General features: G+C 42.3%; 1 protein-coding gene across 1 annotated transcript in view; it reads left to right on the forward strand.

Annotated features, from left to right (window-relative positions):
* The window catches only part of rxfp1 (relaxin family peptide receptor 1), a 123451-nt gene that overhangs the window by 93604 nt on the left and 13426 nt on the right, over positions 1-16421 (forward strand). The window contains 1 exon segment of the mRNA XM_043673942.1: positions 6591-6809. Within this exon segment, the coding sequence (XP_043529877.1) occupies positions 6591-6809 (219 nt within the window).

Raw genomic sequence — 16421 nt, forward strand, 5'->3', positions numbered from 1 at the left:
TCAAATCCATCGAACTCAGCACCGCCTTCCTAACCTGCAATCTTCTTCCTGACCTCTCCGCCCCCCCCCCCGTCTGACCAATCACCCTCACCTTGACCTCTTTCCACCTATCGCATTTCCGACGCCCCTCCCCCAAGTCCCTCCTCCCTACCTTTTATCTTAGCCTGCTGGACAAACTTTCCTCATTCCCGAAATGTCGATTCTCCTGTTCCCTGGATGCTGCCTGACCTGCTGCACTTTTCCAGCAACACATTTTCAGCTCTAAAGCATATCTGAAAGGCAGTATATAAATGTACTTTATCCTTCATTCTCCAGACTTTTTGGAAAAAGTGATCAATACCATCTTGGATCAATTACTAATCCAGTGTAAAATTCTGGAACATCTGTAAAATTATCAGAGAACTTCATGCTGCTGTCAGCAGGCATGAGTTTTCTAAGATTAGAGTGGTGCTGGAAAAGCACAGCAGGTCAGGCAGCGTCCGAGGAGCAGGAAAATCGATGTTTTGGGCAAATGCCCTTCATCAGGAATCCCCCTTGAGTTTTCTAAGACCTTATTTGAGATGAAATGAACAATATTTCCCTGGCTAGTGCTTAAATTCCTCCAGATATGCTATTTTTAAACTGTAAATCTCTTGGATGATACCCAAGTACTGAATCTGTGTTTAGAAACAGCATTGCAGAGCTTTTGGAGGTCCCTGTGAGTGAAGGTTCCAAAATGGCTTCTAGAGCTCATGCACATTCTTCTGATGCAAAACACACCAGAGCTACTTGGTTTAGCAATTAGCATGCATGTAGTTAACACAGATTGGAGGTATGTGTTCCAGGATTTGTCATGCCTCTAGCCAATCTGTTTCAGTGCAGGCATAACACTGACATCTATCTGACAATGCAGAGAATTGCCCAGACATGTTCTGTACTCAAAAGCAGACAAATCCAATGCACCACTTCATCAGTTTACTATCAATCCAGCTGTCCCTCTACCTGCAAACATCCATCCCCAATCTACTTTTGAAACTTTTGGATGTAGGTTTGCTCGCTGAGCTGGAAGGTTCATTTCCAGAAGTTTCGTTACCTTACTAGGTAATGTCTTCAGTGGGCCTCAGGCGAAGCAATGCTGAAAATTCCTGCTTTCTATTTAAATGTTTGGGTTTCGTTGGGTCGGTGATGTTATTTCCTGTGGTGAAGTCACCTCCTGTTCCTTTTCTCAGGGGGGTGGTAGATGGGGTCTAAATCAATGTGTTTGTTGATAGAATTCCGGTTGGAATGCCATGCTTCTAGGAATTCTCATGCATGTCTTTGTTTGGCTGTCCTAGGATGGATGTGTTGTCCCAGTCGAAGTGGTGTCCTACCTCATCCGTATGTGAGGATACTAGTGAGAGAGGGTCATGTCTTTTTGTGGCTAGTTGGTGTTCATGTATCCTGGTGGCTAGTTTTCTGCCTGTTTGTCCAATGTAGTGTTTGTTACAGTCCTTGTATGGTATTTTGTAAATGACATTAGTTTTGCTTGTTGTCTGTATAAAGACAGTAATGCAGAGACTTGAGCAAACAGCTCTGCCAACCATCCAACCCAAACTCTGGGTCCGCTACATGGATGATACCTTTGTCATCGCTAAACGAAACAATGTAGAGGCCAGCAATAATACCCTTACTGGCATAAAATTTACTAAAGAGGAGAAAAACAACAACAAACCGCCATTCCTAGATGTCACAGTCGAGCGAACAGCCAATGGGGAACTTCAAACCAGCATCTACAGGAAAACAACACATATAGACCAAATATTGAACGACAGAAGCAATCATCCCAACACCCACAAACGAAGCTGCATCAGAACATTATTTCAATGAGCCGACACACACTGCAGCACAGAGGAACTACGCAGAGCAGAGGAAGATCACCTATACCGTCTATTCAAAAAGAATGGGTACCCAATGAACACAGTATGCCAAATTCTCAGCAACATATCCCAACAAGCAGACAAAACACGTCCAGAAACCCGAGCCACTCTCCCCTACATCAAAGACATCTCAGAAATGACTGCCACACTACTGAGACCCCTTGGCATCACGGTAGCCTACAAACCCACCAACACACTAACACAGCAGCTAATGAACTTGAAAGATCCTATGCAGACAAGTAAACTAATGTCATTTACAAAATACCATGCAAGGACTGTAACAAACACTACATTGGACAAACAGCCAGAAAACTAGCCACCAGGATACATGAACACCAACTAGCCACAAAAAGACATGACCCTCTCTCACTAGTATCCTCACATACAGATGAGGAAGGACACCACTTCAACTGGGACAACACATCCATCCTAAGTCAAGCCAAACAAAGACACACACAAGAATTTCTAGAAGCATATCATTCCAACTGGAACTCTATCAACAAACACGTCGATTTAGACCCCATCTACCACCTGAGAAAAGGAACTGGAAGTGACTTCGCCACAGGAAATAACATCACCACAGGAAATGACATCACCAACCCAAAGAAACCCAAACATATAAATAGAAAGCAGGAATTTTAAGCATTGCTTCGCCTGAGGCCCACTGAAGATGTTACCTAGTAAGGTAACAAAACTTCTGGAAATGAACCTTCCAGCTCAGCAAGCAAACCTACATCCAAAACCTCAACCTGAGCTACAAATCTTCTCAAAACTCGCTACTTTTGAAAGTTCTTGTCTAATACCATCAAAAACGGCCTTCCTCCAATTTACAACTTTAAATTTTAGATCCTGTCTAAACTTTTCCATCAGTATTTTAAAACTAATAGAATTATGTTCGCTGGCCCCAAAGTGCTCCTCCACTGACACCTCAATCACCTGCCCTGCCTTATTTTCCAAGAGTATGTCATATTTTGCACCTTCTCTAATAGGTACATTTTCTTGTACACACTTAACAAATCTTCCAAGCGTTTAACTCTATGGCAGTCTCAGTCTATGTTTGGAAAGTTAAAATTCTCTACAGAAATCATCTTATTATTCTTACAGATAACTGCGATCTCCTTACAATTTTGTTTCTCAATTTTGTGCTGACTATTGGGAGTCTATAGTACAATCCCAATAAGTGGTCATCCCTTTCCTATTTCTCAATTCCACCCAAATAAGTTCCCTGGACGTATCCCCAGGAATATCCTTCCTAAGTACAGCCGTAATGTTATCCCTTATCAAAAACACCACTCCCCCTCCTCTCTTACCACCCTTTCTATCCTTCGTATAGCATCTTTATCCTGGACCATTAAGCTGCTAGTCCTGTCCATACCCAGAACCATGCCTCTGCAATTGCTACGATACCCCAATCTCATGTTTCCAACCATACCCCGATTTATCTGCTTACCCTGTTAGGCCTCTTGCTTTGAAATAAATACAGTTTAATCAGTCCTACCCCGCTCTCTGATGTACCTACCTGTCCTGACTGTTTGACTTGCTCCTTTTCCCAATCGAATCAGTCTCAGACTGGTCTCTTTCCTCACTTTCTCCCTGGGTCTCACCCCCACCCCCCCATCCTCCCAAACAGGTCCAGCAAATCTGCCTTATTCATTTGTGGGACTTGGGCATCGCTGGCTGGCCAGCATTGATAGCCCATCTCTATTTGCCTTTGAGAAGGTGCTGGTGAGCTACCTTCTTGAATTGCTGCAGTCCACTTGTGGTAAGTTCACCCACAATGCCAGTAGGGAGGGAATTCCAGGATTTTGTCCCAAAACTATGAAGGATCGGCGGTATATTTCCAAGTCAGGATGGTGAGTGATTTGGAGGGGACCTTGCAGGTGGTGGTGTTCCTAAGTACCTGCTGCCCTTGTCCTTCTAGATGTAAGTGGTCATGGGTTTGGAAGGTGCTAAGGACCTTTGGTGAATTTCCACAGTGCGTCATGTAGATAGTTCACACTGCTGCTACTACGCGCCGGTGGTGGAGGGATGGAATGTTGGTAGATGTGGTGCCAATCAAGCGGGTTGCTTTGTTCTGGAATGGTGTAAAGCTTCCTGAGTGTTGTTGGAGCTGTACTCATCCAGGCAAATGGGGAGTATTCTATCACACTCCTGATTTGTGCCTGGATAGATTGTGGGGTGTCAAGATGTGAGTTACTCGCCGCTGTATCACTAGTTTCTGACCTGCTTTTGTAGCCACTTATTATATGTGGTGAATCTAGTTGAGTTTCTGGTCAATGGTAATCCAAGGATGTTAACAGTGGGGGATCCATTGATGGTAATACCGTTGACTGTCAAGGAGCAGTGGTTAGAGTGTCCCTTATTGGTGATGGTCATTGTCTGGCATTTGTGTGGTGTGAATGTTACTTGTCAGCCCAAGCCTGGATATTGTCTAGATCTTGTTGCATTTGAGCACGGGCTGCTTCAGTATCTGAGGAGTTGCAAATGGTGCCAAACACTTTGCAATCATTAGCAAATATCCCCATTTTTGACCTTATGACAGAGGAAAGGTTGGGACTCCTGCAGAGATGGCCTGGAGCTGAGATGACTGACCCTCCACAACCACAACCATCTTCCTTTGTGCCAGGTATGACTCGAACCAACAGAGTGTTTGCCCCTGATACCCATTGATTCTAGTTTTGCTAGGGCTCCTTTATGCCATACTTGGTCAAATGCAGTCTTGATGTCAAGGGCTGTCAGTCTCCCCTCACCTCTGGAATTCAGCTCTTTTGTCCACGTTTGAACCAAGGCTGTAGTGAGATCAGGAGCTGAGTGACCCTGGCGAAATTCAAACTCGGTGTCACTGAGTAGTTTGTTGCTGAGCAGGTGCTGCTGTATTTTTCAATCCCTTACCAGTATTTTTTTAGACCTCTTCCAATTCAGATGCAAACCATCCTTCTCATGCAGGTCACTTCCACCCAGAAGAGATTCCAATGATCCAAAATTGTGAAGCCTTTTCTCCTGCACCAGCTCCTCAGCCATGCATTCAACTGCTCTATCCTCCTATTTCTACCTTCACTAGCTTGTGACACCAGGAATAATCCAGATATTACTACCCTCCAGGACCTCCTTTTTAAATTCCTGTGTAACTTTCTATGTTCTCACCTCCGAATGTCATCCTTTTCTCTTCCTATGTTGTTAGTTTGAATGTATACCCCTCTCTCCTTTGAGGATATTGTGCACCCTCTCCAAAATATCCTTGATCCTGGCACCAGGAAGGCATTCTGATTTACCGCTGTCAGCCACAGAAAAATCTGTCTGTGCCTCTGACGAGAGAATCCCCTATCACGGACGATTGCTTGGAACCTGACGTTCCCCTCATTACATTTGAGCCAGTCTCGGTACCAGAAACCTGGCTGTCCATGAAAGTCCATCACCTGCTACATTTACCAAAACAGCATACTTGTTAAGAGATGGGGATAGCCACAAGATACTCCTGCACAACCTGCCTCCACCTCCTACCTTGCCTGGAGGTAACCTATCTACCTGACTGTATCGGTGGTTTTTCTTCCTTCCTTTAACAGCCATCCATCACACCTCTTACCTTTTGTAAATTCCTCATTGCCTGTAACTGCTGCTCCAGCCAATCCATGTAATCCATTAGGATTTGCAACAAAACACACTTCCTGCAGACATAATCATCAGTAACATTGAAACTCTGACTAATTCCCCAGATCTGATAGGAAGAGCATACCACTCTACAAAAAAACCATCTTTGCACCTTAGCAAACAGACCCAGAAAATAGCACTGCTGTGCAAAATATTGCTCTAGGCTAACTTAGTACCTATCTTTTATATTTTTTAAATTTAATCAAAAGACAGGTCTCAATAAAACATATAATCAAAAAAAGAATTCGCTCCACTCACTATTGTAGATTTACAAAGACCAACACTAAGGTTACACTTAAAAACTATCCATTTAGCTGCTCCCCTACTGTGAGCTCTCCTATATAGATTTCTCCAACATCAGCTGTGAATTTCCCTGTTTCTTAATTTTTCTTAGATGCACTCCAAAGTCCAGAGATACTCCCTTGGGAGGAAGAGGAAGCAAGTACAGAATTGGGGAAGATGGATGTGAAATTCTTGAGCAGGCTGACACTAGAAGTAAGGAAGTATGGAGGTTTTGGTGGATTTAAAAGTGGACAAATTTATTTTTCTCACCCGTAGGGAATAAAGATAATAGGACTGGTGGCAGGTTGAAACCTTTAGATTGTTGTTAATTGAGCACTTAAGGGACTTAATTGGTGACAGGTTGGGAATTTTGACTATGGAACTTTCACCCAGAAATTAATTGCTGAGATGGTGGGGAGCTCACGGCTGTCAGATTTCCTGATGCCAATCTATCCAATTATTTGCCTTGTCCTCCATCTTCCCATCACTTATAAAGATAGGAAATGCACCAATTCTATGAGATATCGGTTCTTTATTATGAATATGCTCATTAAAGTGTGAGAAAGTACTGTAGCCATGATTCCGCTGCTAGAGCAGAACAATGTCCACGTTTGTACATTTAGCTCCTTCCAGGCTTGTTCTGGTGAATATCAAAACGTATAGTCAAAAAATTTGAAGTTTGAAAAGGTTATGAAACAACCTAAATGTCAGCAATTAACCTATTATTAAATTATATGCATGTTTATATGATGTTTGTTTTCACAGGTGTAAACCTTGTCGCTTTCATAGTGATAGTATTTTCCTATGGAAGTATGTTCTACAATATTCATCAAACCAGTACAATGGCAACAGAATTCAGCAAACACATTAAAAAGGAAGTAACCATTGCCAAACGCTTCTTCTTCATCGTCTTCACTGATGCCCTTTGTTGGATCCCTATTTTTATATTAAAAATTCTGTCTGTACATAAGGTAGAAATACCAGGTAAGTTACCTAATATTCCCTACTTTAAAGACCAAGCTTGTATTTCAGTTGCCTGCAGGTCTTATTAATGTCTCCAAAATGTTGCACCTTGGATCTTTGTCAGCCAGTAAAAGGAGGAAGATAATTTACCAATACATAAAATCCCTGCATTATGGAAACAGGCCGTTTGGCCCAACAAGTCCACACTGACCCTCTGAAGAGTATCCCACACAGAGCCATCCCTCTACCCTATTACTCTACATTTCCCCTGACTAATGCACTTAACCTACACATCCCTGAACACAATGGGCAATTTAGTACGGCCAATTCACCCAATCTGCACATCTTTGACTGTGGGAGGAAACCCACGCAGACACAGGGAAAATATACAAACTCCTCACAGACAAGTTGCTCGAGGCTGGAGTAGAACCCAGGTCCCTGGTACTATGAGGCCACAGTGCTAACCACTGACCCACCATTCTGCCCACAGTTTGGCACTAACGTTGATTGAACAGAATGTGCAATTAATTTGCAACATAACCTTAATTTTTCAGAAGCTATAGAGTTCCATAATAATGGAAGGTCTTTCTTCCAGTCCAGTAAATGTCAAAATATCTCATCTTCTCCTAAATATTTCTGCTTTGACAAAATACTTTATTATTCAATTTTTCGTTCATATTTCTGTTGCATTGAATTTCTAGCAGCATCATTTTTAAATTGTCTGAAACAAAACAGAGTTCTAAAACTTTCAATTACTTGTCTAACTCCTGCAAGAATGACTGAGATTTTAAACTATCTCTTAAATTCAAAGTGAAATGAGGTTATGAAGAGGATCATGTGGCTTGCTGCTAATCTTGTCCAACCACAAGCCTGCATGAGCTGCACAGCCTTGCTCCCTTGTAGATTGGGATGAGGGGGGTTGATGCAGGTTGAGTGCTGCTGAAATACATGTACCAGGTTTAAGACTTGAACATACAGGAAGAGGTGGATGTCTCAGCTATTGCAGAACTTGCTGTCTCTGAGTCTCTGTGGTCAGGTGATCTGTGGTCCAGCAACCAACCAAGTGAGAGGCCTTTAAAAGTGAGATCACGAGAGTTCGTGTGAGGGTGAAAGGCAAGTTTGACAGGAATATGGAACCCTGGATGACAAGAGATATTGAGGCTTTCACCAGAAAAAAGGAGGTGGTATGGCCCAGGTAGAAGCAGCTGGGATCAAGGAATCCCTGGAGGTGTACAGGGGATACAAAAGTTTACTGAAGAAGAAAATTAGGAGGGTGAAATGGGGGGCACGAGATTGCATTGGCTAAGAATATTAAGATGAATCCAAAGAGGTCCTTTGAGTATATTAAAGGAAAAAGAATAACTAGAGAGAGAATAGGACTCCTGAAGGACCAGAGTAGACATGTATATGTAGAACTGCAGGAGATGGATGAGGTCCTCAATGAATATTTCTCCTCTGTGTTTATCATGGAGAAAAACATGAAGACGTAGGGACTTTGGGAAGTTAGTGGTCATATCTTGGGACAGTCCATATCACAGTAGAGGAGATGTTGGATGTATTAGAATGTGGGAAGGGGAATAAATCACCTGGTCCTGACCACTTAGATCCAAGAACACTGCAAGAGATTTTTAGATTTTTTTAGATTACTTACAGTGTAGAAACAGGCCCTTCGGCCCAACAAGTCCACACCGACCCTCCGAAGTGCAACCCACCCAGACCCATTCCCCTACATTTACCCCTTCTCCTAACACTATGGGCAAGTTAGCATGGCCAATTCACCTAACCTGCACATTTTTGGACCTTGGGAGGAAACCGGAGCACCCGGAGGAAACCCACGCAGACACGGAGAGAACATGCAAATTCCACACAGACAGTTGCCTGAGGCAGGAATTGAACCCATGTCTCTGGCGCTGTGAGGCAACAGTGCTAACCACTGTGTCACCGTGCCGCCCATTGGGCCACTATGCCGCCCACGGCCCCTGCAATTTATTCTCTAGAGAATAAATTGCAGGGGCTCTCGCTGACAGTTTTGCATCATCATTAGCCACAGGTGAGGTCCCAGAAGATTGGAGGGGAGCAAAGGTTGTGCCTTTATTTGAGAAGGGCTGCAAAGAAAATCCTGGGAACTATAGACCAGTAGGCTGAACATCTGTGGTGGGTAAGTTACTTGAGAAGATTCTGAGAGATAAGATATACATGCATTTGGAAAGACAGGGTTTGTTTAGGAATAGTCAGCATGGCTTTGTGTGTGGGCGATCATGCCTCACAAATTTGTTAGAGTTTTTTGATGAAGTGACCAGAAAGGTTGACAAGGGCAGGGCGGTAGACATTGTCTATATGGATTTCAGTAAGGCCTTTGAAAAGGTTCCACCTGGTAGACTGCTCTGGAAGGTTAGATTGCATGGAATCCAGGGTGAGCTGGCAAATTGGATACAAAATTGGCATGATGGTTGGAAGCAGAGGGCAATGGTGGAAGGATGCACATTGGACCGGAGGCCTGTGACTAGTGGAGTGCCTCAGGGGTCAGTGCTCGGCCCATTTCTGTTTGTTATCTGTATCAATAACTTGGATGAGTTAGTAAGTTTACAAATGACACTAAAGTAGGAGGTATCGTGGACAGTGAGGAAAGGTATCAAATTGCAGCAGCCCCTTGATCAGCTGGGGAAGTGGGCTGAGAAATGGCAAATGTAATTTTTAATATAGATGAGTGAGTGGTCTTGCATTTTGGAAAGTCAAATCAAGGCAGGAGTTTCATGGTGAATGATAGGGGCTTAAGGGGTGTAGTGGAACAGAGGGACTTTGGAGTTCAGGCACACAATTCACTGAAAGTGGAGTCACAGGTAGACAGGGCAATGAAGAAGGTTTTTGGCACATTGGCTTTCATCAGTCAGGGCATTGAGTATAGAAGTTGGGAAGTTATGTTACAGTTGTACAGGACTTTGGTGAGGCCACACTCAGAGTATTTTGTTCAGTTTTGGTCACCTTGCTATAGAAAGGATGTTATTAAACTGGAAGGAGTGCAGAAGAAATTTACAAGGATATTGCCAGGACTTGAGCTGAGTTATAGGAGGAAGTTGAACAGACTAGGACTCTTTTCTTGAGAGCGTAGGATTGTGAGGGGGTATCTTATAGAAGTGTATAAGATCATGAGAGGCATGGATAGGGTGAATGCACTCAGTCTTTTTCCCAGGGTTGGGGAATCATGGACTAGAGGGCATCAGTTTAAGGTTTGAAGGGAAAGAATAAAAGGGAACCTGACATAGAAGGTGGGACACATGTGGAATGAGCTGCCAGCAGAAGTTGTTTAGGAGGGTACATTAACATTTAAAATGCATTTGGACAAATACATGGAGAGAGAAAGTTTAGAAGGATATGGGCCAAGTGCAGGGAAATGGGGTTAGCATTGATGGACATTTTGGTCAGCATGGACCAGTTTGGGCCAAAGGGCCTGTTTCTGTGCTGTGGGTGTCTATGACTCTATGAACCACAAACCATCTTCCTTTTTGCTAATTTTTATTCCCATTAGCTAAGAATCTCTCTCTGATTCCCTTTGACTTCTATTTTGATAGAGCTCCTTTATTTCAAATTCAATCAAATGGTGCTTTGGTGTTAAGGACAAGTATTCTCACCTTTTCTCTCAATTTCAGTTTTGTTGTCCAGTGCTTGGACCAAGGCTATGATCAAGTCAGGAGCTGAGTGGCTCAAATGGATTTCCTTCCCTAGAGGATATTATTGAATCAGATTTTTTTTAGAATAATCCAATAATTTCATGATCAACTTGATTGGGAAAGTAACAGTAAGGATTCATATTATATTACAACTTTACTTTAAAAATTGTATTATTTGGCTGACTTTATTAGGCAGCTATATTTAATGAATAGCCACTTATATAATTTGTTGTTTGTTTGTTTATTGAATTGATTTGACTTTAATCCTATAAATGTAGTGCCAATTCTACATCTATTAGCATTCAGGTGACATGATATCTATTCAGCACTGCACGTTCCAAGCATGGGTTTTCATGTGACTGAGCAGAACAATTCTTGCCATGAAGATCTTTGAGGACACTACATGCAGGCGGTAGTGGTATCCAGACTGCATGATTTATTTCCTTTCCTTCCTTTTTCTTTCATGGTCAGCCTCATCATTAAGGCATCAAGATGCACTTCTTGAGAAAATGATCACTATTTTGAGTGATTGGTAACCAGCCCCTCCCAGTGATTAATGTCAATGCTGCCATCGTTCAAGGAGAGCTAGGACTTTTTATGATTTACAAAGGGCTTTGTTGTCAAATAGTTACTGCCATAGTTTATACAAGGCTGATTTGGCACTGCTGATTCTATGGGATCTTCTTATCAATGGTGGCCTGTTGAAAGAGGTGGCTGCCAGCGTATGGGAAGTGTTCAACATACAGGTGGGTCTCCTATGGGACATGTTTCCACAACACAAATTGGCTGTAACACGACTGCTGAATTTAAACCGATATTTGTAGAACACAAACTTTCCTTACCTGCATTGGCTATAACATGGTATTGCATGCTTTTCTTATAAAGTGAGATCGCATGAGAACTGAACTATGGTGTGAAAAGAGAATTTTCTGTATTCCAGAATCTCTCCTGGAATATAAGTAGGAGTTGGAATATTGGGGTAACCAGGTATGGGTTGATGTATGTTTGTTGATTTGATCACATTCAAAGAGAAGCTAAGTTTCTTTTGTACAGAATCCAAGTCATCAAGAATGGCTTGCACATTGAATGGAAAATGGGCTACAACATTGCAGTCATCTGCAGATTGTAGGACATGCATGTCTATGGAGGTCAATTTATTTTTAGCACAAAGGTGACTAAGGTTGAACAGTTTTCCATCTAGGTGATACATTTTTTTTAAAAAGCCTATTTGGACATGTAATGACAGACCTTAAAGACAGGCGCTATTCTTCACCAATAGGTTCTACCAAAAGGTGCTGGTGAATAGCCTGAAGAACATCAGCTACTGCTGTGTTTTCACCATTAAGAAATTCTGAAATGTTTCAGCATTGATGGATTGTCATCTCTCAGAACAGAGACACTACCAAAACACAATTTTGTCCATTGTTCTTGACTTATAGGTGCCTCTTGTTGCTTCAAAAAAGTATCACACATCATAGTTTTCTGTATATTATTGAATCACTCAGGCAAGGAAAGGTGATCATTTTTGTTCTAGAAAATCACAAATTTCAGCATTGTTTTAATCAAACCAGTCTTGGTGATAACAATGCTGCACGCCAATGGTCTGGTCACAATAACTGACTTTATTTTCACCCACTATCCTCAAATTGATCTGAATGTGTAACATGAAGTTATTAGACCTCCAGTGTACCCATAGTTAAAAACAGTGTGAGATCAGCTACCTTTCGCCAATTTCTTACAATCTCTCACTTCCCATCTTCTAAAAGTCAAGAAACATACTTTTATTTTTGAACTGCTGCTTGTCATTCTCTTGACTCAAGTAATCAGATAGCAGAAGCATGAGTGATTAGCAATGATAATCTGCAAACATTTCCCAGTGGAAGCTCAGAAGCAGCAGGATATTAATTTATTGTTGAATGAAATCATCCTTCCTACAAACAAACCTCCACACTGAACAAAAGTCCACCCCCCAAGAGATTGTCCCAAAACATAATTAGCCTTGGGAGAAATTACCTGCATGAGTATAGTGTATTGGGTCTCATATGTCAGTAGACATTGATTCTTCTGTCCTTTCAGGCAAATGTTCTTGTTCTAAGTAAATAAATCTATTCTGTTATCTTGAATTATTTTTCAAGCATCTAAGTTTCAAATTCATTATAAAACATTAATTTTTTATATGTGACCTGAAAGATAAATTCAAAGAACATGAACATTAAAAATGTTTTGATGTAACCATGTAAAGATCAGAAATATGTTTCCCAATGTAGAAGAAAGCACTAATACTCACACAAGCAGCAAGCATTACTTTTGACACACTTTATTTTCTGCCTTTGTTTGCACTTTTGCTTTAAAACTTTAAATCATCATAATTCAATTTGAATTCTGCATCAATCTGAACACTCAATTATCAGAAACAGGGAAAAAACAATTCACAGCATCATAGAATCCCTACAGTGCAAAAGAAGTTATTCGGCTCATCAAGTCTGCACTGAATCTCTAAAGAGCATTCCACCCAAACCCAATGCGAGTTACCATGACTAAATTAACCTAGCCTGCCACATCCCTGGACACAACAGGGCAATTTCCATGGAGCACATGAGAAAAAAGAGCAACATATCATTGAATTATAAAGTTCTTCAGCGTACAACAAGACCATTCAGCTCATCACTTTGCAGGTATTTATCCAATTCACTACTGAAGGCTTCTGTTGGATCTGTACCCATCACCCAGCATGCAGTGTTCCAAATCAGAAGTACTCATGTGTACCATCTTATACATGCTATACTCTGCTGTCAGTGATGGAAGGAATGAATGTTCAAGATTGAGTGTCAATCAAACAAACTGCTTTATCCTTTATCCTGCATTTATGATGTTAAGTTATTGAGTGTTGTTTGTGCTGTACTAATCCAGGTAGGATGTGGACAGTATCTACCACATTCCTAAATTGTGCCTTAACAGGCATTCGCAGTCAAGAGACGGGATACTCACCACAGCATTCACAGGTTCTGGCCTACCTGTTGTAACCACAATATTTAAATAGCTGGTCCCATTCAATTTCTGGTCAATGGTAAACTCAATGATGTTGCCAGTAGAGAGTTCAACAGTGGTAATGCCTTAAAAGTTTATCAAAAAAAAGACTGGTAGATTATGCAGGAGGTAGTTATTGCCTGCAAATTGCTTCGTGTAAATGTGCCACTTATCAGCCCTAGCTGAATATTGTGCATTGTCTTTCTGCATATGGACACAAACTGAGGAGGTGTCTAAGGAGTCATGAACCAAACTGTTGAGTGTGTAAACAGGTGTGAACATCCCTCATTTCTGGAGGGAAGACCATTGATGAAGTAGCTGAAGATAATTAGGCTTTAGACTTTGCCTGGAGAAATTGCTGTAGTGATCTCTTCAGATGATTGATAACCTCCTGCCTTCCTGCCAACAACAACTATAGCAATCTTCCTTTGTATGAGAAATTACATAAACCAATAGAGAACTTTCCCCAGTTCCCAATGGCTTCAGTTTTGCTTGGGCTGCTTAATGCCCTAGGTGGTTAAATGCTTCCTTGATGTCAAGAGTGATCACTTGCACCTCAACTCTGGAGTTCAGCTCTTTTGTCTGTATTTGGACCAAGACTGTAATAAAGCTAGGAGCTGAGTGGCCCTGGCAAAAACCAACCTAATTATCACTAATCAGGTTATCACTGTTTAAGTGCTAGCCCAGTAACATAATGAATGACATCTTCTAACATTCTACTGATAATTGAGAGAAGACTGATGAAGCAGTATTTGGTCGAGTTGGATTTATGCTGTTTTGTGGACAGGACTGTTGATGCCATTTTGAGTCCGGCAATCACCAGCTGCAGCTGCTGGCATGTACAGAGAGGACAAGAGTCGATTCTTGTAACTTCACAAGTTACTGTATTAATGCATTAAACAATGCCCATATTTCTTAAATGATTTATCACAAATTCATGCTTATATACTTTTCCATAAACTGAGCTCGAACCTATTTATATACTCACTAGAGTCCTCTGACACTCCCTGAGTAGTCACAGAATATAAAAGCTAATACCCTGGGCGGCACGGTGGCACAGTGGTTAGCACTGCTGCCTCACAGCGCCAGAGACCCGGGTTCAATTCCCAACTCAGGCGACTGACTGTGTGGAGTTTGCACATTCTCCCCGTGTCTGCGTGGGTTTCCTCCGGGTGCTCCGGTTTCCTCCCACAGTCACAAAGATGTGCGGGTTAGGTGAATTGGCCATGCTAAATTGCCCGTAGTGTTAGGTTAAAAGGGGTAAATGTAGGGGTATGGGTGGGTTGCGCTTCGGCGGGTCGGTGTGGACTTGTTGGGCCGAAGGGCCTGTTTCCACACTGTAAGTAATCTAATCTAATCTAATCTACCCGATCAGGATAATTGCTTGCTGCTGCTAACAAGGGTAATGCTGACCAGATGCTGTTCTCTCTCTCTCTCTCTCTCTCTCTCTCTTTCTCTCTCTCTCGGTGTTGTCACCACATCCTTGACATGGAGTCTGCTTCTGTGATGGTTGGTCTTTGGAGTTTTTGCTGGCTTCATGCTCCGAGGGTCTTCTTTTATCCTCTTTTTCTTATCTCTCTTGACTCGTGCTGTCTTTGTCCTGTTGGCTCAGGCTTGTCCACTTATCACATGCCTTTATCTTATTGGCCCTGAAGCAGAGACTTCCATTACCACATTGCTCCTCATCCAAATAAAGCTTTTGCGTTACCTCATCTTTCTTACTTTTTTGCAGAATTTAGTTGGTACCAACTGGTTCTGATCAGCTCATGTATTACCTGAACTCAGGTCATTCTCAGTTCAAAGGTTGCATTTCCCGGTCATCAGCAGTTTTATACTTAAGCATTTCCAGATCCTGTTGTATCTGACTTTCTAATTCTGCTATGTCCAAGATCTGGATAGTTGCTACCCCTGATGCATATCCTGCCCCTCCTAATTCCAATTTCAATTCTCTTTTCTTCCTACCTAAACTCATTCCTGCTCAACTGTTCTTCAAGGAGCCAAACAACTCCACTGCTCTGTGACCAACCACTTCAACTCACCAGCCCACTCCTCCAGGGACATGCAAGTTCTGTGCCCCTTCTCGGGATCCTACAACATTGACTTCACCAGTTTACAAATCTCCCCTCTCCCCATCTCATCCCAGATCCAACACTCCAATTCAGCACTGCCCTCTTGACCTGTCCTACTAGTCCACCTTCCTTCCCACCTATCTGCTCCACCCTCCCTATCGACCTATCACAATTACCTCTACCTGCATCCACCTATTGCCTTCCCACCTACCTTCCCTCCAGCCCCCTATTTATCGCTCAGCCCCCTTCACCCTCCACATTCCTGATGAAGGGTTTGTGCCTGAAACATCGACTCTCCCGCTTCTAGGATATTGCCTGACCTGCTGTGCTTTTCCGGCGCCACACTTTTCGACTCTGACTGTCCAGCATCTGCAGTCCTCACTTCTAATATTCTGATCATTACACTTTGTCCAGGACTCAACTCTATCAGGCTGGCTTTTGCGTCAAAATAAGCCTTGTTTTGCTGTTTCTTCTTCCCCTTTTGGTGAGCTGCTATGTAATCTTCCTCCTTTACTGTTTCCACCAACAGTTGTACCTATTTTTCCAATAAAATGCTGAATACCTCAGGTTCGGACAAGTCCAAACCTACCACCCCTCCATTCCTGTCATGAGCTTATAAGGAATGTAGCCTGTGAATGAAGCAACAGTGTTCCTAATTATTATCAACACGTAGGGCACAACAACCTGGCAGGTTGTCTTGTGCTGCTGCACCATTTTGTCTGCCATGTTTTTCAGTGTCCGACTCATCCTTTCCATAATTCCACTAAACTGTGGTCTGTAAGGTATGTGGAATCAGAAAAGATACACATCCAACACATCATCCTTAAACACTTCCGCCAACTCCAACTAAACCCCACCACCGAGGACAT

Source organism: Chiloscyllium plagiosum, chromosome 32 (assembly GCF_004010195.1).
Source record: "Chiloscyllium plagiosum isolate BGI_BamShark_2017 chromosome 32, ASM401019v2, whole genome shotgun sequence".
Lineage (NCBI taxonomy): Eukaryota > Metazoa > Chordata > Chondrichthyes > Orectolobiformes > Hemiscylliidae > Chiloscyllium > Chiloscyllium plagiosum.